The 23,249-nt window shown below is 38.1% G+C and overlaps 1 protein-coding gene across 1 annotated transcript in view; it reads right to left on the bottom strand.

Moving 5' to 3' along the window:
• LOC128738017 (uncharacterized) overlaps window positions 1-4,113 on the bottom strand; it is an 84,687-nt gene extending 80,574 nt beyond the window's left edge. The window contains exon 1 of the mRNA XM_053832822.1: window positions 4,047-4,113. Coding sequence (XP_053688797.1) covers window positions 4,047-4,113 — 67 coding nt within the window. The remainder of the gene's footprint in view (window positions 1-4,046) is intronic.
• Window positions 4,114-23,249: the final 19,136 nt, after the last annotated feature.

A 23,249-nucleotide genomic window follows, 5' to 3' on the forward strand; every position in this document is an offset into this window, starting at 1 on the left:
TTATGCTTTTTAATCAAATTTGAACATAGGTCCCACTTGCCCCATTTACCGCACGCAAAATAATCCACACGTTCTTTCCACATGAAAAATCACATAAATTTCTCTACAGGCAGTTACGTGACTTTCCACGTAAATGCACGCATACTAATGCAAACTACGTTAAATTCACGTAAATATAGTACGGGAAAAGTTAGATGGCAAATAATCACATAACTTTTCATGTAATTTCGACGTGAAAATTATTTTTTGAGTGCGGGACAAGTAGGACCTATCGCCATATTTTTGAAAATTCTCCTCCAGAGTCATTTCATGTAAATTGATAGGCCTTTTTCGTAAATAAACCTTCGAAGTGATACCACTGAAGAGTTTCTGTGTTGAAAGAATTTTGAAATAATCATAGTTATAGATAACACAGTGGAATAAACACTAACTATGCATTTTTTAGGTCCCATTTGCCCCGGGGTACCTTATACTATATAGTGGCTATAAAAAAATATTTACATCAGGAGATCTCCAAAGGAATCCAAGGAAAAATCAATTGAAAGATGTGTTATTTTTCTATAAAAATTTTTATAGCTCGCTAAGGGAACGAGATAGAATTACTGTATTTAACAAAATTTGCTTATTTTAATGTGTTCTACAACTGTTCTGAAAACACCAAACCTTTTGAACACATAAACGAAATAAATAAACGAGGCAAACATTCTACACTATTAAGGTGGCCGTGAATTCACTTATTAGGGTGATATAAACTTTTGTTTTTTTTTTAATAATTTCAAAACACGGGTGACCGCGAATTCACCTATAGGGTGATACGAACTTTTTTTTAAAATAATTGCAAAATAATAAAATTTTTCTCCAAAAAGTTGTAGAACATACCAAAATAAGCAACTTTGCTGAATATAATAACTATCTAGATTTTACTGGTTGCGAAATATAATCATGTGTTTAAACTTTGTAGAACGCTCGAAAGCAATGAAAAAAATCGTGTGCAAAGTTATTGAGCATAATTGATTTTCATATTTCGCAACTGGTAAGAGATAGATAGTTACTATATTCAGCAAAGTTGCTTATTTTAGTATGTTCTTGAAATTTTTTTTGGAAATATTTAAAAAAACAAGTTTATATCACCCTAATTGGTGCATTTACAGTCACCCTAATATAGAGTAAAAAGTTGCGCTATATTTTATTATTAAACTTTTCCGAAGCCACTACCCCTGAAAAACTACGCATTTTTATTTTTACCCAATTGCTAATGTCCGCACTTTTTCGAAACCGGATCACTGTGCATCGGAAGAACAAAAACTTTATAAAATATTTGTAATGGCCCAATAAAAAAAATATTTTTTAGCGGTAGTGCTACCAAATATTTTATTTATTTCGATTTGAAAATTAATTTTACATTTTTCTCAGTGAGTACAATGACATGAAACACATAAGCAAGACCGCTTAAAAAACAGCTTCTCTCCCATTGGAGTTAGCGTACACTCTTAACTGGGTCTACCTGGAAATTGGTCGGATTTAGCTAAAACTTGGTTCAAGCTACTCAAAATGTTCTTAAAGTGTACCAATTCGTTATTTGGGTAGAAAATTAAATCAATACTGGCTACTTGCTGATTAAATTAAAAGATTAAATGATTAAATTGAATAATTAAATTGGGTATTAAATAATTAAGCTTCCTGCCAATTTTTTGGTTGCAAAACTACTAAGAATCTGAGTTTGTACACTTTAAGGGCATTTTGAGTTGTTTTAAACAAGTTTTAGCTAGGTCCAACCTATTTATACGCATACGCATTTAAGAATGTAGTATTTCAGATGTGCTGCAGTCGGTAAGGTTACAAGCGGTATAGGTATCGGGGAATGATCGTAGCAAATGTAGTGAATGAAAGAAGTAATATCTGCAATTGAAAAGGACGTATCTTCAGTGCTGTCAATATTAGAACCGGTTTCTGCAAAATTAAATGCAGAAGAGCGACTGGTTCGGCATGTAAAATAAAAATAAAAAGAAATACAGTAAAGTCTGCTTGTTTGATTTTCGACTGACTTGAGTGACTTTAAGCAAACCTCAACCTCTTCGTATCTTGGCCATGTCCTTCCGCATGGTAGCCACAATGCTCAAAAAGCAATTTAGCTAGAAAAATTTTGTAATGATTCATAGCTTTGTAAACGTCACATAGTATGGAAATAGATTTTCGGTTATGTCTTCGTAAAATGTTTTTTATCTGGCTGAAAACGTTTTCTATTGGATTCTTGTCAGTATTGACCTTTGCAAAACATCTAAGATGTATTACAAATGTTAAACCGACCAAGCCAACTGTGACGTATTGCCGCAAAGACGATTCTGTGAAATGAATTTTGTGTGAATGAGTTATTCATACAAAAATACATTTCTGAACCAACAGGGGAAGAAGAAACGGGGACGTCTCGTACCAACCGCTTCTGATTAATTATTAAATTAATTATGTGTCATTGTCGTTGGGCGTATTTTGCTAGTAAAGGTTAAATAATACGCCGGACCCGCGGGGATGAACTTATGGCATTTGGCCAAAAGTCTGGCTGCAATAGGCCAATGTTATAGCGCCTTATTTTGCTCTCTAAAATGAAATAACATCCGTTGACTACCAATTATATGATAGCGTAGATTAACAATAAAAGTTGCAAAACAATTGCTTAATAATTATTACGATGAAAAATTGCTCAGTTATGATGAATAATAAAATTACGAAACGATCTCGTCGGCATTTCCTGTGTGTCTCGTGTGTTTCATTAGCTTAAATGTCCTGTGAACTTCCTGCCACCCAAGGTAGCGAAGATGTTCTATATCTATACAAATACTGCCATGGGAAGAAATCAGTCCGGCGAAGAACAGCACACTGTTCGGTTTTTCAAAGATGGGGCTATCCGGGATGGGAATATGCATCCTCTCCGGCACTGCTTACACTGTGTCTTTCCCTGCATGTATGACTTTTCTCCTGTTTCCGTTCCTCCGGTATCTCCGTTGGTTGCAATTCTGGGAATGTATTTGGCGTCAAAAACGTCAAATTCGTCACTCAATCACTAAGTCCTACCTATTAAATACTTATCACTTCTCCAAAATATATAATTAAAAAGGCTACGAGTAGAAAATTCTTGACGCGAAAAAATATTGCGACAATATGTGGTTGCAGTTTGCTGCTATCCTTGTCCTGTTGAAAGTGCCATTCGTCCAAAAACTCATTTTTTTAAATGTATTCCCATTTATCCCCAATTTTATTTATCCCCAAAAACAAGAGAAAAGACTCCCGTGGTTTTCCTGAAAATTTTCCACGGACGATAACTTTTTTTCTAACAACTGCGTATCCTTTTTTCTTAGCATTTTGCAGTTGAAAAACAAAATCATGGATATCCAAAGGGGTTGACTGCATTACCTTGACAAATTGATGATTTCATCAACATAAATATAGACCATATCCATACAGTTCGTCTTTCGATGGATTTCCATGATAAGCCCGTTTCATATAGGATCACACAAATAAAAGAAACACTGATAGTTTGATGTAAGTTCAGCTGAAATTTCTTTTGAACCTCATCGAGAAAAAGTACAGGCTCTTTTCGTTATAATTCGACTATCAAACAACGCATTTCACTTCTCATCTGATCAAGTCTTCTCAAAACAACTCGATTGATCTCTAACTAATATTATTATTATTTGGCTTGAGCACGAAGCTTATTAGCGTAGTTCCAATGATCCGAGATTTTTTTAGAATAATTCCTTATCAAACTCTGGTTTACCGGTGTCTGAATTTACTCCAATCGAAGTTCATGTCGGCAATAATAACGCAAAATTTCGAGTCAATCAAATTATTTCCGGCCATGACCAATATCCGGAACTTGCGTGAAAGTTCCCGCTGCTAAAGTCTACATAAAACTAAAAACTTTTAACCAGCATGCAGTTCCATTTCATACACTGTGAATGCTGAATTTCGTTTTATCACAGCAGCACTTGTTTCATGCCAAGTCCAGTGTGTGCATAGATTTCCAATTGGCTACGGCATGATTTTCTTACCTTCAATCAGGCTTAGTTCGGCAAAGATCGTGAAGCAGCATACTATCAGTGCTTTGGCCGACAGCATTATTTTGCGGCTCGTCAGATCGAGTCGGAATCTCCTCGATGGTTTAGTAACTGCAATATCACTTCGAATGTGCTCTTGAGACGACTATGCGTAATGTTGCACATTTATGGGGATCCGCAAGCCAACGTACCGTTATAACTCAAATATGCGGAGCAGCTACTTTTGGCAGGTCAAATGTTAGGAAATTTGTGGTAAGCCCTTATTTTTCATCTCTTAGAGTTTTTATTTTTCGAGGAAAACTTAACTGTCGTAATCGTTTGGTTTGCACATAAAGAGGAGGAAAGAAAAGTTCAAGTAGCAGCTTCAGTGGGCAAATAAAAGCTCCAAAGCAAAGTGTAAACAACTGCTTTTTTCCAAACTGTGGGAAGGTAGTAGATGGCAAAGAGGTGAATATCTGCTTTCACATGTTGCTTTCACTTGCAATATTATTGCATAGATCGCACAAAACACTCTTTTTCGGAACTTAACTCTTTTGTTTCGAGTGGTTCATGCCATATTTTAGACGTGGATTTTAAACACGCCAGCACAGCCGGTTTTTTCACTTCAATGATTATTATTTAACCTTTCCGAATGTAGAGTAGCACTTTGCAGCCATAGATTGGCGCGTTTATTGAGTCACTTCGACGACGGTAATTCTGCACCTACTTCGAGCACATCGTAACTGCGTAATGACCACGCATTAAAGTATTTCAATGGCTGCAACGTATATTTAAACGCATCGATATCATTTAGAAATTATGTAATTTTCACACAGAGCTTGATGCGACTGCAACTTGTTTTCGAGCAACTACTAGTTGAATCGCGAAATGCACTCTCTTTAGCCGGCGGGCCAAACTGGTAAACTGGCAATCGACGTTCAACTTTTTGGCCGCAGCGCACTCACTTCCGATCCGTTCGAGTCACCGATGACTACTGATTGGCTTGCGGAGTTTAGCGCCAGCAAGCAAGAAAGGCTCGCTAAGTCGCTGCGCTTAAATCAAGTCGCGCGAGCAGGTTCCCGTGGACCACGACGAACGTGCCGCTGCGCTGCGACGCCTAAGGGAGGAGAGCTTCCAAAATCGCGGCCGCCCACGTTTGTGTACATGTCGACGGATGCAACGGTCTGACACACATACCTATAATTTTTTTGCTCTCCTGTGTTCTTAAAATGAGGGAAAAATTCATTTCTTATGTTTCAGCTTTGGATTCGTTGGATCATCTGTTGGAGTCCATTGAACGATAAGAGGCAACGAAATGAATTTGATGAATGCTTTCGAGGCTGTTCGTTTCGCGCAACACCTTCGCTGGACGTGAGATGAAAGTTTAAAAAGCTTCCACATATATAAAGTAAACTATGTTCACTATAGCATTCGGAATGAAAGCGAATGCAGCACGATCTTATTGGCGATCCGAGAGCGCACGTTGTGCTGCTGCATTGCAAGCACACAATTATGCTCTTTCGCGCTTCGTTTACAAGAGAGTAATCAATAGTTCATAATATCAAACTGTGTTTGTAAGTATCCGCGATAGAGTACATTTACCTGTAGTAGACTTATTTTTGCTGCTTCGGATACGCGTTAAAAATTATTAGTTATTAATGATTTGAGCAATTTATTTTTTGAGAGCTGTAAATTAAAACTAGTACATAGAAGCATAACTTTTCGATCAGATGATTATAACAAACTGATAGCAAAACTGTATCAGAATTAAATAGAAATAACAGTACTTGTCCTTGTTATCCTGTTTCTGATCAACCAAAATAATAAGGTTAACAGAATTATTACAAGTTTTGTTTTTGTATCAAAATTTGTTGTAATATTGTTAGATTTTAGCCAGGCAGCAATAATTTTTGGAACCGTGTAAACTAGATTTTAGTGAATGAAGCAATGATAATTGTTAATTAGTGTTGTGTTAGCTAGATAATTCAATAATACTAATGTAGCTAAAATGATAGAAAGCCGGAAGCAGCTAAAAGGTTTATGTCTCACGCTGCTGGACAATAAATAAATAACTAAAGTAAAAACTACAATAGGGTGTTTGCAGAGTGCATATGTATTGAAGAGCCATTGGGCAGGCAAAAGTGACAGGTTCATATAAAATATACGGGCTAGAAAGTGCAAGATTTTTCAAATTATTTAATTACTTCATTTAAAACAGAAATTACAAATTCCTTTATACATAAAGCAAGGTAACACACCTGTTTACTAAAAAACAAATGCATTTTCAACAAATAAGCTAAGACGCGATCAAAAATGTCAATATTAACTATGTTAATCGGACCCGCCCAGTTAGCTCCGGGGTACGATGCCGGCCCACAGTGGTCCAAAAGGGTGAAAAGCGGAACTTTTTTCCTAGTGTCTTTTGATTTTCATTTTATCGTTTATGGTCCTCAGCAATTTTGTTCGTAGGAATATCCCCCTTAATCTAAAACTGTCAAAAGTTCGTCATTGCTTACTATAATGAAAATAAAAAAATATTCTTTTTGTGTTAGGAAAAATAGACATGGTTTCTTCGGCAAAGTTGTGAAAATTGTAAAAACAAGCAACTTTGCTGAAGAAATAAAATTTCTATCTTTATCGACTGCTGAACTATAGAGTATATTTAACAAATAAATTTTTTTGTGCAACGTAAGAGCACCACAATCACTAGACACAATCGCGGACAAGACACTTCTAACTCTTACAAAATGTTAAAATAAAACAAATTACTTTAAACTTACACGTCGACCGGTTTCAGGCATCATATGCCTATCTTCAGGACGAGAGGGCCAATCTTCAGGATTGGACATCGGCTCTCGTCCTGAAGATAGGCATATGATGCCTGAAACCGGTCGACGTGTAAGTTTAAAGTAATTTGTTTTATTGTAAGTCTTTTATTTGTAAGAGTTAGAAGTGTCTTGTCCGCGATTGTGTCTAGTGATATAGAGTATATTCTTAAAAACTTCTTTAAAAATTGGTTTTTCATGCTTAGCTTTTGTTAGTTGCATTTTACAAGAATACAATGTTCTAGGGAATTATCTAAGCTGTCAAAATACACGTTTTTGTAGAAGATTGCAAATCTCTAGCGCCTTTTTTACAAAGTTATCGCTTTTGGATCGTGAAGTTAAAGAAAAAGAAAGCTTAAATAAGCGATAACTTTGTAAGGGAAGGTCCTAGAGATTTGCAACCTTCTGCAAAAACATGTGTTTTGAGTCTTTCAATAATCGTCTAGAACCATATACTCTTGTAAAATGCAACGAACATACGCTAAATATGAAAAACTTGTTTTTAAAAAATTTCCAAAGAAATACTCTACAGCTCTGCACTCGATAGAGATAGAAATGTCATTTCCTTAGCAAAATTTTTTATCTTTATATTTTCCACAAATTTGCCGAAGAAACCATGTGTTTATCTACGAACACAAAAAAAATTCAGAGGGGTTGTGTACAAGACACGACCGCATATATAGGTGACGCAGGACTACGTAAGTCTCTTTGTAGTGATAGTAGCATGTATTCATGCTTGTAATCATTCGATTCTTCATGTATACATGCTATATGCAACATATATACATGCTACATGCGTTGTATGTAACATTTATCAAAGTAGTAACATTGCATACGTTCAATTCTCAAAATATTGTGCATTTGAAAACAATTTAACAAAATCAAGAACACAAACTATTGCTTTCCTGCTACCTTGGTTCCCCACGTTGAAGGGATTTTACCAATTCAATCCTATTTTATCAACAGCACATCTTTTCACTACACTTCTAATGAAACGGCATCGGCAAGCATGCGTATTCATACAGAGTCGTATTATAACCGAACACTACAGCTGTAGCACATTTTTCCAACACAGATATCAAATTCGCCGAGGTTTAATCGTCTCGCGGTAAAGAATTTGCGATCTGTTGAGACAACGAACCTGTGTCATTTTTCCTGGCACACTTCCCTAACACAGACATCAAATTGGACTAGGTTTATTCGCGTTCGTAAGAAATCTGTTGGCACGAGGGGGCTTTGTCACTCTTTCTGGCGTACTTCCCAAGCAAGGACATCAAAATGGTCTAGGTTTAATCGCGGTGTTAAGAAATCTTGTTGAAATGAAGAACTCTGTCACTTGTTTTGGCGTACTTCCCAAGCACAGATATCAAATTGGTATAGATTTAGATCATCGCAAAGAATCTTCCAACCAATCACGAAGCGAGAATTCTGGTAAAACATAGGTTCATTATTTTCAATTTTCAATATCAAGAATTCATACTTTTCTTCATTTGGGTCAATTCTTAGAAGATTTTCCGATCAATTGGTGTAAGAATATTGAAAATCGATAAGAAAACCGCTGAGCTATTAGCGCTCAAAACCTTTCATTTTTCGTGACGCTCACATTTTTCGATTTTTCGGAATGACGCCCTATCTCAAAACTTGCCGTAAGACGTAGTCCTACGTCAAAATGGACGAGTATCGAGTCTTTCGCGAACGAGGAATACATAAAACGCATGCTTGCCGTGCTATCATTTGGGTGGTTGGGAACAAGCGGAACCCATACAAGTTTATTGTATTCGACTTAAGTTTTAAGATGAAGCACTGATTTCATAAATCCGCTTGCCTCATTTTACCTCATGGGCTCGTGAAGCTATGGAAATTTAAAGCTTGAATTTGCGATAACTCAGCAAGTAAAGGTCCAAGAGATTTGCGGTCTTCTGCAAAAACATGTATTTTGAGTGCTTAGATAATTGCCTAGAACATTGTATTCTTGTAAAATGTAACTAACAAAAGCTAAGTATGAAAAATCAATTTTTAAAGAAGTTTTAAAGAATATGCTCTATAGTTCAGCAGTCGATAAAGATAGAAAATTTATTTCTTCAGCAAAGTTGCTTGTTTTTACAATATTCACAACTTTGCCGAAGAAACTATGTCTATATTTTCCTAACACAAAAAAGTTATTTAATTATTTTCATTATAGTAAGCGATAACTAACTTTTGACAGTTTTAGATTAAGGGGGATATTCATACGAACAAAAGTGCTGAAGACCATAAATGATAAAATGAAAACAAGAGACACTAGGAAAAAAGTTCCACTTTTCGCCGCCTTTTCTTTTGGACTACTGTGCGGCCTAACAAGCCAGTCGTCATATGTTCGAATCTCGACTGAGCAATGCTGTTATAGAGTTAATAGGATTTTTGCACTAGCCCCGTAATTTTCCTGTACTTTAATAACTGGCTGCGAAGTCTGTCGAAAAAGAAGGGTCATGTTCTGAAGGACGTTTATACACATTGCTTTGCTTTTGTTAGCCGGACAAAACTAAACAAATATCGATAAAGCAATTAATTATGCTAAAATTAACGAAGAAGATTAAAGTTATTTCCAACTTGGGCTATATGCAGCATACTACATTCAAAAGTGGTATATTTGGAACACCGATTTATTACGCATTCACCGAAATACTAACTACTAAATATCAGCATATATTTCGAGGTACATTTGCTGGTTGCTTTAACTAGTAATTGCTTTGAATCGATAAATAATTTTAGAAAATATGGTCACATTATTCAACATGCGTTTGCTGCATTGAATATGAATAGTCTTTTTCTACACGGGGGATATGTGGCGCGTAAAAATAAACCGTTTAAAAAACCACGTCAATTTGCAAAATGTTGTAAACAAAAACGCGTTGATTCAAAAATCGTCGTAAAAAGTCGCGTTAATTCAAAAATAACCGCAAAGCCACTAGAATTTAAAAATCGCTGAAAGAACCGCTTTAATTCGAAAATTATGTGAACAAAAAACGCGTTAATTCGAAAATGGTATATAGTAGAAAAATTAGATATTGCGGAGGAAATGATAGGGTCCCAAATTTATGCGTGTGAAAAAATCTGTGAAAATGGCATTTATGCTTCCGGTGCTACTGTACTTCAACGCCCATCACAAGTTTGATGTTCCGGAGGAAGTAAGGATGCAGAAACTTTCAATGTTCGCCAAAAAATACATGATTTGGTAAGCGATCTGCTCATGTGGCAAGCAGAGTGCGCCGTTCGTGACTACTGGGACTGTAAATGGGCAGATCTACTTCAAGAAGTGTCTACAGAAGCGTCTGCTTCCTCCTGTTGCGTTTCTTAGTTCAAAATATGTTATTTAAATTTGTTAAATGTTAGTTATTGTAATGTACATAGTTTGTAAGACTGAATATTGTAACATCTTTGTATCAAGAACAAAAGATGGTGGGGTTTTTACGCGCACTTGAGGGTCGACCTCAGGTGGACTTTTCCCCACCCCCAATTTTCATTGAGGCCTTAGAGGTCAGATGAAAGAAATAATAAATAAATATATAAATAAATAAATAAATAAATAAATAAACACACACGAGGGCCCTACGATCTTCTGGTCGGATCTAGCTTTGTGCCACTATTCAAAGGACGTCTGAAGTGGTAATTATTGGCTTGCAACAAGTTTTCAATAGAGTATCGTCTGCTTTCGACTTTCACTTGCCCCGCACCGTACTACGCTCAAAAATCGATTTATTATTAAGACGAATTCATTATCATTAGGGCAGCCACTGTCTGTTAATATATTCTAAATAAATAAATAAAATAAAAGAAATTCACTAGAATCAGCCCTACTGTTTTACTACAGTGATATTCATGTGCAAAACACTTTCGATCTACGTATTTTGCTTTTAAGTGTCATGTGACATCTCTATTAACCATAACAAAATGGCGGCAGAACAAACCGGAGACGCTTGTGCAGCTGGATTACCAGAATATATTAAGAACTTTTTGTTAAGCAAGTATCTCTATTTGTACAACTAGTTTAGACATTAGTTTTAAATTATATTTTTTTGTCGTAGATTCAAATGTAGATGAGAACAATCCATCTGAAATCACCCAACTTCTGAAAAAAACATCAATTGGTGACGGTTGTGAAGGAGGAGGAGGAGGAGCAAAACACAGCCACGTAGCCAGGGGGGGTGCCCTGGGGGCCTTGGCCCCCCCCGAAATGTTTTGGCTTACATTTTTCAAAAAAATTTCAATGCAGAATAACAATACACCAAGCTAAAACTGTAGCACTAGTATATTTTTTATGAGTGCGCCTTTGAATAACAATATAACCGACATCATTTTGTATCTCTCATAGTCTGTGAAAATTCTCAACTATGTAGCTCTCCGTTACTTGGAACATTCGGCATGGACAAAGGCGACGAAATATGGACATGGAATGGAGACTTGGTACCTGGAACTGCAGATCGTTAAATTTCGTTGGTGGCGATAGAGTGCTGCTCGATTAGTTAGGACCCCGAAAGTTTGGCATCTGGAACTGCAGCGGAGATATGTCGCAAAGGCGAGAAGGTGTGGAGGATCCGTGGCAGTAAAGCCCAAATTTTTCAGAGCGGTGGAGCGACCAACGAGCTGGGAACGGGCTTCGTAGTGTTGGGCAAAATGCAGAATCGCATAAAGGACTGGAAAACGATCAACGAGAGAATGTGCATGTTGAGGATAAAACGCCGTTTCTTCAATTAAACTATCATTAACGTACACGAAGGTATACTCGACGACGAGAAGGAAGCGTTCTATGCGCAGCTGAAGGCAACGTACGACAGCTGCTCATGATAGGACATCAAGATCATCATCGGGGTTATGAACACCCAGGTCGGCAGGGAAGCAATGTATAGACCTGTGATCGGGCCCCATAGCCTGCACACCGACGCAAACGACAACAGCCAGCGATGCATCAACTTTGCAGTTCCCGAGCATTTTCGTTTCCCACAAAGATATCCACAAAGCCACCTGGAGATCACCTGACCAACGAACTTCTAACCAAATCGACCATATTCTCATCGAGGGCCGGTTTTTCTCGAACATCACCAACGTATGCTCCCTGTCGACTCGGACCATTACCTAGTAGCAGTACATGTGCGTTTAAAACTCGGTTTATATCTCGCGACAAAACCGCTCTTCTCGGTTAAACATTCGGCAGTTAAACAACCCGCCAGTTGCCGAAAACTACGCGCGCGTACTGGATGAAGCTCTGCCTTCTTCTGTGGAGCTAGATGCTTCAACCCTCGAAAACGGATGGAGTATGATACGCTCGTGCATACATCGAGTGCACGAAATGATTGGTTTGACGTGGAATGCCAACAAGCGATAGAATTGAAGGAAAAGAAGAGCTTGGGAAAACTATCCAATCATATCCACGAGAGAGAATTTGGCCAAGAATCGACAAGCGCGGAATGAGTTGACCATGATCCTGAGGAAAAAGCGCCAGAAGGAGGACAGAGCTGGAACAACTATTCTGGGTTAATGACGCGCGCACGTTTTACGAAGAGATAAACCAAACTCGTAAGGGCTACACACCTAAACCTGACATGTGTAGGGACGAGGGAGGGGATCTAATCACAAACGAGCGCGAGGTGTTCGATAGGTGGAGCAGTATTTCGATGAGCATCTCAACGGCGATATAGCAATAGGAGACGCAACGGAAGTTAACCTCGGAGTGCCTACAAACGACAACAGCGTGCCGGCTCCCGATCTCGAAGAGATCCGGCGAGAAATCCGTCTGCTGAAGAATAGGATTATCGGTCTGATTAGCGCTTTGTACATCGTCTGCTTTGTGCGGTGTATGCTCCTTGATCGAAGCGTCTTGCGGAGGGAAAAGTAGGTTCGATGCGAGAGTGCCAGAAGCTATGAAGTTTTTAAAAATCCTGTAAAACATTTTTCTCACCAGCAAACTAATAAGCATAAATCATATTGTACGCAAACTTATGAAAACCATTAGAAAGTTACTTGTGTTACATGAATATTTAGTTAAACAAATTAATTAATTAATTCGAAAGAACATTCTGTAACATAAGCATTAAATATATTTCTTAAACAAAAGGTTTTCTGCATACTAACTTGGCCTCCCTCCAGAGGTGAGTGAACCTCTTAAGTTTAAAACTTCTCTAATAAAAAAATGAGTTGGCCCCCCCCGAACGAAAATCCTGGCTACGTCACTGGCCAAACAACTATTTTGATGAAGGTAAATACCACGGTAAATACATATTATTGAACAAATGCAATTAAAAGAAGTTATTTTTTAAAGCCGCTTTTATTTAAAGCTGTAAAAAGTAATACAGAAGCTAGCTAGTTCTTTTTCAAGTGACACACCTCAGGAGATAGAGAAGGTATATTTTGCAAACATTTGCCATTATTGAAAATTTTAATAACTTTTTAATATTGTTCATTTTTCAGTAACCACTAATTGGTGAATCAAACCAACAGGATGATGCTAATATCTCGGATTAGGATGATTCAGCCACTTTTGTTGTGATGGTAAGATGTTCAACAGTTCATTATTTCGTACATTTGTTTTTAATCCTAATTGCTCTGCAAGTATGATAGAGTCGAATAACAATAAAACATTAATTTATTTTCAGGTATTACCATTTGCAAACATGTATTTTTAATGAAAATGTAACTATCTACCAATAGTGGACCTTCGGGTACAATTTCAGCGTTTACTGGTTTCAGGGTGTCGACTCAAATCAAAAAATAAAATTCCCTGACTTTCCCTGATTTTCCCTGATGTTTCAAATATTTTTCCCTGACCCTCAAAACTCGAATATCAAGCTTATTTGGGCGATTTTTGGCTTAAGTTTTTAACCCTTTAGTATGGCTTATGCGAGCTACTGAAACTACTAACTAAAGCTAGATTTCTTCATGATTTAAGAACATGTATCAAAGATTCTTAACCTATTTCTTACCAGTGTTATGTTATTTGAAGTAAGTGTCATACCCCTCAGGGTAGTCTTTAGACGTTCGAGCACTAAATGATTAACGTGTAACCTTTTTCATACCGATCTGTACCAACGACGCTTGTAGAGAATAAACGTATTTGATCTAAACAATCTATTATAATTGTTTCTGTAGTGTTTATTCCCATTAACGTTGTTACACAAACATGGTGTCAGAAGTATTGAACCATAGCTTGTCTTTTCCAATAGTTATTTTGGAAAATAAATATTGAAAGTGTCGAAAATTAATGATTGCCGAAGCAAGACAAAAGGACAATTCAAATAAAACCGCTTCATTCATTGTTGTGTTAGTGCATTAGGCAATAAGTTCGAACTCTTTCGTGTACGAATAGATTTCTTTAGTGGTAGTTTACATGATGGAAGAACAGTTACAGCGGCTGCTCGTGCAGCAAAACAAAATATTTACTGATCTGGTACGCCGGCTAGAAACGCTTCCGGCAGCATCGTCATCATCAGTTCAAGTGCCACAGCCGCCTCCTCTCTGTTTGACTGGGGACATGGATAATAATTTCCATTTCTTCGAAGAAAACTGGAAAACATATGCTACTGCAATAGGAATGAATGACTGGCCGGCCGAAGAAAACGCGAAAAAAGTTAGTTTTATGTTGTCAGTGATTGGTTTCGATGCATTAAAGAAATACTTTAATTTCGAGTTGACGGCTGAGCAAAGAGCTACACCAGATGCCGCTCTGGTGGCCATTAAAAGTAAAGTTGTTCGTCCCCGCAATTTTAATCTAGACTTGATGGAGTTTCTTTCAGCCCATCAAGAAACCGAATCCGTAGACGATTTTGTGGCTAAATTGAAAGTTTTGGTGAAACCGTGCAAACTTGATGTATTGGAAAACCGTTTTCTTACCTACAAAGTTGTGACGTCGAATAGATGGCCCCGTTTACGTCAAAAGTTAATTACGAATAACGATATAACACTCGAAAAAGCTATTGATGAGTGTCGCTTAGAGGAGGTTTCAGCGTTGAGCTCTGCGGGAATTTTCGCTGAAGCAGGCAGTATGGTGAATAAAATCGCGAAGAAACAGGCAAAAGAAGAAAAAAAGTGTAAATTCTGCGGAGGACGTCACGTTTTCGTTAAAGGCTCTTGTCCAGCCTTCGGTCAAAGATGTCGTAAATGCAAGGGAAGAAATCACTTCGAAAAAATGTGTCTGAAGAACAAGAAAAAAGTTAAGGAAGTGATGTTTGACTCGGAAGATTGTGATTCTGTTGCAAGTGCTGATTCGGAAGAATCCGGATGTGAGCGTGAAATTGGCAAAATATACAACTATGCATCAGAGGGTGGACACGTTCTTGCAGATATATTGTTGAAGCTTAACGGTAGCTGGAGAAAAGTGAAGTGCGAACTAGACACCGGTGCAAATACCAGCTTAATCGGTTATAACTATTTGAGAAAGCTGTGTGGTGAGGATTTGCCTACAATTTTGCCATCTAAGTTCAAATTGCAAAGCTTTGGGGGTGGTACGATTCCCGTTATTGGTGAAGTAAAAATTCGTTGCCAGCATAATAATGAAAAGTTCAAGTTAGTACTACAAGTGGTTGACGTTGATCATCGTCCGCTTTTGTCGGCTAACGTATGTGAAGTATTGGGATTAGTAAAATTCTGCAAATCAGTTTCACACAAGTGCTCTAAAGAACATCATGATTCTTGGAATGTGCATCGTATTAATGCACAGGCTATTGTGAAAAAATACGAAGAAGTGTTTCAAGGGTACGGTAAAATAGCAGGAGAAGTGTCGCTAGAAATTGATCCGGAGGTTCCTGCGCAGATCCAACCTCCCCGTAGAATTCCTATAGCGCTTAGGAAGAAGCTCCACGAGGAACTAGATAAATTAGAAGCAGAAGGTATCATCGCAAAAGAACATCGGCATACTGACTGGGTCAGCAACATTTTACTGGTTAAACGATCTTCATCGGGTGAGTCTTTTCGTATTTGTCTCGATCCAATTCCGCTAAATAAAGCCCTCAAACGTCCAAACTTGCAATTCGCAACCCTTGACGAAATACTTCCTGAGCTTGGAAAAGCGAAAGTTTTCACTACAATAGATGCTAAAAAAGGCTTCTGGCAGGTTTCTTTGGATGAAAAGAGCAGTCTCCTTACTACGTTTTGGACGCCATTCGGAAGATATAGGTGGATGAGATTACCGTTCGGGATATCATCAGCTCCCGAGATATTCCAAATAAAGCTCCGCGAAGTCATACAGGGCCTCGAAGGTGTAGAATGTTTGGCTGATGATTTGATAGTTTTTGGACGAGGAGATACATTGACTCAAGCATTTCAGGACCATGATCGATGTCTCACTGCTCTATTGTCTCGATTGCTGACCCAAAATGTAAAATTGAATATATCGAAACTGATGCTCTGTCTTCCATCAGTTAAGTTTTACGGTCACATACTTTCAGATAAGGGTTTAAAGCCAGACGAATCAAAGGTTAAGGTCATCAGGAACTTTCCACCACCAACAAACAAGAAAGAATTACTTCGTTTTATCGGTATGGTTAGCTATTTGAGCCGCTTCATACCGAATCTCACCGCCTCTTTCTTTACCCTACGAAAATTAACTTCTGAGAAGATCCCGTGGACATGGAGCACCGTTGAGCAACTAGAGTTTGATAAAATCAAGGCAATAGTCAGTGATATACATAACCTGCAGTATTATGACGTAACAAAACCTCTCTGGATAGAATGTGATGCGAGCTGTTTTGGGTTGGGGGTAGTTGCGTATCAAGATAAGGGAGTGATCGGATATGCATCCCGAACGTTGACGCAAACCGAACGTAACTACGCCCAAATAGAGAAAGAGCTTCTTGCGGTTCTTTTTGCGTGCTTACGATTCGATCAACTCATCATCGGCAATCCAGAAACGATTGTGAAGACAGATCATAAGCCTTTAATAAGTGTTTTTGAAAAACCGCTTCTAAAAGCTCCGAAAAGACTTCAACACATGCTTTTAAATCTACAAAGATATAATATTAAATTACAATTCGTAACCGGAAAAAACAACGTAGTTGCTGATGCAATTTCTCGGGCGCCTGAAATAATGACGAATGATTCGGGACAATTCAGGAAACTAAATATTTTCCGAGTGTTTCAAGAATTGGAAAACATAAATTTAAGCAGTTACCTTAACATATCAGACGATCAGATCAATGAAATCATAAAACAAACAGCGTGCGACGAGGTGTTGCAGACAGTGCTACTGTTTATTCGGGAAGGGTGGCCTGAGAGGATCAGCAAAGTGCCAAATGCAGTCAAGCGCTATTTCAAACACCGCAATGAACTTTCTACTCAGGATGGTCTTATTTTTAGAAATGACCGCATTGTGATCCCAGCAAATCTGCAACGCTTAGTACTTGGAAAATTGCACATAAGCCATTCTGGAATTGAGTCAACTTTAAGACTAGCTAGAGAAAATGTTTTTTGGCCAGGGATGTGCAGTCAAATAAAGGACAAAGTTCAGGAGTGTGACGTGTGCGCTAAATTCGGATCTTCACAGACTAGTCCAACTATGAAAACTCATGCGATTCCAATATACCCGTGGCAGCTGTTGTCAATGGACGTATTTTTCACCGACTATCGAGGCAAACAATGCAAATTTTTAGTTACTGTAGACCATTACTCAGACTTTTTTGAGTTAGACCTTCTCAAAGATTTGACGCCTAAATCCGTCATCGAAATATGCAAACGCAATTTTGCACGATATGGAACACCTCAACTACTTATTACGGATAATGGAACCAATTTTTCAAACGACGAGATGACAGTTTTTGCTAGAGAATGGGGATTTAAGCACGCTACTTCGGCTCCGTACCATCAGCAGGCCAATGGTAAAGCAGAAGCTGCTGTAAAAACTGCTAAACAACTTATTAAAAAAGCAAAGGAATCCGATCAGGATTTATGGTATATTTTACAACACTGGCGAAATGTTCCAAATAATATTGGATCAAGTCCGGCAACTAGGCTTTTTGCTCGTAGTACTCGTTCTAGTGTTCCGATGCCCGTAACAAACTTACTGCCTAAAGTTATCGAAGCTGTTCCTGAATCTATTAAACTGAATCGTCAAAAGATTAAATATCACTACGATAAAAAATCTCGTCATCTTCCAGAACTAGATATAGGATCTCCAGTGTATGTACAGTTAAGACCGGATATTTCGAAAATTTGGACACCAGGAATTATTAGCAATAAACTTAGCGACCGATCATATCTGATTAACGTTGATGGTACTAATTATAGGCGAGACGCAGTGAACGTCAAACAGCGGCAGAATGCCGTTCCACCTTTATGCAACAGCCCACAGAAGGAATCAATGCAACCTTCCACTTCTGCCAACTCAAGTGAAATTCTAGACGACATAATCGAGCCTGAGCAGGAAATATGTGAGAATCCGGAAGCAACGGAGCATCCGCAACCAAAGGAGTCTGAACCGTGCCAAGAGAAAAGACATCACACACAGGTTAACCAACGCCCAAAGAGAGAAATTCGATTGCCAGTTAAATTCAAGGACTATATTATTTGATTTGATTTTTTTTTCAAAAAGGAGAAGATGTTATGTTATTTGAAGTAAGTGTCATACCCCTCAGGGTAGTCTTTAGACGTTCGAGCACTAAATGATTAACGTGTAACCTTTTTCATACCGATCTGTACCAACGACGCTTGTAGAGAATAAACGTATTTGATCTAAACAATCTATTATAATTGTTTCTGTAGTGTTTATTCCCATTAACGTTGTTGCACAAAACGTTGTTTCGAAAACGCCCTTTTCTATCGAGTCTAGGGACAGTTATGTTTGAGGTATCAACTTGAATCCAAAGAAACAAAGATTGAGAAATAATCTAATCGACCTGTTTTTGCACAAAGCTTAGATGTTACATACAACAAAATTACAGCCGTGTAAACATAACAAATCTTGCTAATTTTCAGTCAGCTCAAACTAGTAACTTTGCCGCTGGAAGGTGGACACATGTCTGCGAGTTTTCAGTTAAACTAAAACAAAATTTTCCTGGAAGTTTCAGCTTGTTATCTTTGCTGCAAAAAGTATGGGGTTAAAGAGATGATTCCTCAAAGATTGGTACAAAAATGTGCGTTTTGCTGGCTTCGAGGTACGGCAAAACTTTAGCTAGATATATTGTTAGAAAATGTCCAAATGGCAAATATTTTAACCCTCAATGGTGGACAGTATACGAAGTTAAGACTAAAGCTGTGTGTCATGATTTCGGATTGCAACTATCGAGACTTGAGAGCAACATTGACTCGAAGGTAGTTCGGTGGCCGGCCGTTCGGTCCGATGACCGTATATGGGTGTTGAGAATTAAGGCAAATTCTTCAACTACAGCTTAATCAACGTATAGTCACCAACAAATCATAAATTCGATGATACTAGGGACGAATTGAACCGCCCAGTTAGCTTCGAGGTACGATACTGATCTAACAGCCAGTCTCGGCTAGCCGGTTTTTGTTAGATAGAATCAGTAGGATGGTTGCACTGACCCCGTAATTTTCCTGTACTCTAACAGCCGGCTGCGAAGTCTATCGATAAAGAAGGATAATGTCTAGTGACGGTTAATGCTCAAGACATTGCTTTGCTTTGCTAGGGACGAATTCTATGACAGGTTCGAAAGGATTTATGGGGTGTGCACGACTTGAAAATTCAAGACTCTAGCTCCCAGATTGATCCTGTTTATCGGTCAATACTTTTTGGAAGTCACAATATACAGTCTTTTCTTAGCGACTTTGACCACTATCTCGTCGTAAAATCCACGCAAGGTTATCGAAATCGGCGAAGGCTCGCACTGAGAGGATGTTGCATTTCAACATCTAGCGGTTTACGGCATATGACGTTGCAGTAGAGTAGACCAGAAAGCTTGATCAACGAATCGCAGAACAGTATGACGAAAAGGAATAAGACGTAAGTAGGCTATGGAGGATCCGCTATGGCGCCAACAACTACGAGGGAAGTGATAGGCACGACGTGGGGAAGACAATCACCCTTATTCTGCGAGTCACGTGACTCAATACGTATAACAGCTTGTTTGATGTCGAATGCCAGAAAACGACAGATGAGAAGAACCAGGCCAAGAGTCGCATGCTCACTGCGGATCACGTCAGAACAGAGAAACATGTAAGCTTTCTGCGTATTACTTAACCAGCTGAACCAGTCCCGAAGGTTGCCAACTCGCATAAACGCAAATTCTATAGAACGTTAATGTTCCGGTAACCCTTAACGGACATGAATCATGAACACTGAAGGAAGATGATCAATGCTTGGGGCTTCTGAGTGTAAAATTCTGCAATTGGTGAAAACGCTGTAGATCGCGTGTAAATAACAGTCTGTATCCCGCTTTGTGCTCTTGATGTCTGCACCGTGAAGTGCGTGAGGCCTGCCGATTTCGAGCACTACAGCGAGTAAAGTCTGACAATTTTACGGCGCAAAACAAATAAAAAATTTACGGCAAACTGAAAGATAATCGAATCGCCACTAGACATGTAACAAGTTTTAATTCAACCGATCAATCTGCGTATATTTTACACGAAAATTGATTTGATTCCAAAGTTGATCAACAATATTGCCGGGTAAACAAAATTTCCCTGATAGAATTTCGAAATTCCCTGATATTCCCTGATTTCCCTGATCCAAAAATGAATTCCCTGATATTCCCTGATTTTCCAGGTTTTTCCAGGAAATCGACACCCTGGGTTTGTACTTTTGACGTAGGACTACGTCTTACGGCAAATTTTGAGATAGGGTGTCATTCCAAAAAATCGAAAAATGCAGTGTCACGAAAAATGAAAGGTTTGAGCGCTAATATCTCAGCGGTTTTCAGAACAATTTTCAATATTCTTACACCAATCGATCGGAAAATCTTCTAAGAATTGACCCAAATGAAGAAAAATATGGATTCTTGATGTTGAACTATTGAAAAATTGAAAATAATGAACCTATGTTTTACCAAAATTCTCGCTTCGTGATTGGTTGGAAGATTCTTTACGATGATCTAAACCTATACCAATTTGATATCTGTACTTGGGAAGTAAGCCAAAATAAGTGACAAAGTTTCCTCATTGCAACAAGATTTCTTAACACCGCGGTTCAACCTAGACCATTTTGATGTTTTGGGAACTACGCCAGAGAGAGTAACAAACCCCCCTCGTGCCAACAGATTTCTTACGAACGCGATTAAACCTAGTCCAATTTGATGTCTGTGTTAGGAAAGTGTGCCAGAAAAAATGACACAAGTTCGTTGTCCCAACAGATCGCAACTTCTTTACTGCGAGACGATTAAACCTCGGCGAACTTGATATCTGTGTTGGGAAAATGTGCTACAGCTGTAGTGTTCGGTTATAATACGACTCTGTATGAATAAGCATGCCTGCCGTTTCATTAGAAGTGTAGTGAAAAGATGTGCTGTTGATAAAATAGGATTGAATTGGTAAATCCCTTCAACGTGGGGAACCATGGGTATTAAAAACAATCTTTAATTTCAGTAAGATAGCAGGAAAGCAATAGTTTGTGTTCTTTATTTTGTTAAATTGTTTTCAAATTCACAATCTTTTGAGAATTAAACGTATGCAATGTTACTACTTTGATAAATGTTACATACAACGCATGTAGCATGTATATATGTTGCATATAGCATGTATACATGATGAATCGAATGATGACAAGCATGAATACATGCCACTATCACTACAAAAAGACTTACGTAGTCCTGCGTCACCTATATATGCGGTCGTGTCTTGTACACAACCCCTCTGATTTTTATTTCTGAGGATCAAGCTGAGGATAAATAACCAGAAACAGGAAGAACTAAACATAACACACATTTTAGTTTATAACATTTAATTCATTCGGCTCACAGCACACGTACTGTCAGGTCATAGAATTTCATATTTCCACTAACAGCAAAAGTTTGTCAGTTATCGACATTATCGGCTGATTCAGGTTAATTAAAAATATCTCGTTCAAAACTATTTCTCGTTCTAAAAATAGAATTGACAGCATTGCGCAAATTGGCTATTTAAAAGTGCGGAAAAGGCCTTTATTAATAGCGAATTCAAAAATTAATCTGGGTTCGTGCTAACTCGAACCCGAAATTTATGAACGATACGGGCAGTTTGACAGATCGACCCGTAAACCGTAATGCTATAGACAGTTTTAACCCTCTAACGGGTAAGACCGTCTGTAGACGGCCTTCGCTTTTGGTGCTCCAGAGTTGCATACGAAAATTGTTCAGAATAGATTTCTTGACATTTTGGTATTAATATCACAACATTCTGACTATGCATTCAAAAGTTATCATCTTTCAAAAACAAAAATTCCGAAAAATTTCGAAAATAATTATTGCGCGAATGTTCCGTTTTTTACTTTTGGAGAAAAAGGATATCTAGAACAAAATGATTGACCTTAAAATTTTTCTATGAGTAAATTTCATGCTTTATTTCAATTTTGTAATGTTTTTGAATTGAAAAAATATCGGGGTAGCGCGTTAGACATGAAAAACGAAAAAGAGAAATTGGACTTTTTGTAACCTAGCGCTCCTCCAGATAATTATTTTTGCATGAAAATCAGAATTTAAGGTTCTTTTGAGTGCACTTTTATGATAAAAGAGTCATTAGCTTGATCGCATCGTTTTTACCATGTTGCCCGTTAGAGGGTTAACCTGCGCTTCAAATTGATTCTGTCAGTTTAACCGAGATGCAATCTCGTCTACCACCTGTATTCAGAGTTAAATCAGCTGTAACCAAATCAGTAGCAGTTTAATTCAGCTTCGGTGTTTGTTGGGTTCAGGAGTATTAAGTTGTGTATTCTAAATGGGGATGAAATGGGGAAGGCAAATGAGGAGCGTCCAATATAGCTCTAGCTATCCCAAGCCCGTACCTAGCGCCTCCACGTGGCCATACCCGGTAATGCTCTATTGAGTAGCCAAGCTAGAAGCTGCGATACTGGGTGGTTCCCGGCTGCCTGATCTCATAATCGAGGTTTTGGGCAGACGGCGGAGCCACACGATCTTGTTAATAGGTAAGCATAATATAAGTTATTTTAATTATTTTTTTCGTTTTAGCTTATGAAGCATTTCCTGCTATATAGTGAAAACTTTGGCCGATACGAGTGTTAATACTGCACATGAATATTGGATACCAGAAGAAAAAATTAAATTAATGATTAGAACCACTTATGGAAACTAAAAGGACGCAACTCTATTCCATTCGAAGGACTGCTGGTGAGATTGTTCTATTTTAACCCATATATACATTTCATAAATAAACTAGAATCGGGAAGAGGGAGGGACCATCAGAGCACTTGTTTGAAGCGGTGGGCCTAGCGAGAGTGAAACAGTCAACTTTCTAGGGTTAATCTTGGCCCGATTAACAACACATC

The sequence above is a fragment of the Sabethes cyaneus genome, chromosome 1 (genome assembly GCF_943734655.1).
Source record: "Sabethes cyaneus chromosome 1, idSabCyanKW18_F2, whole genome shotgun sequence".
Classification (NCBI taxonomy): domain Eukaryota; kingdom Metazoa; phylum Arthropoda; class Insecta; order Diptera; family Culicidae; genus Sabethes; species Sabethes cyaneus.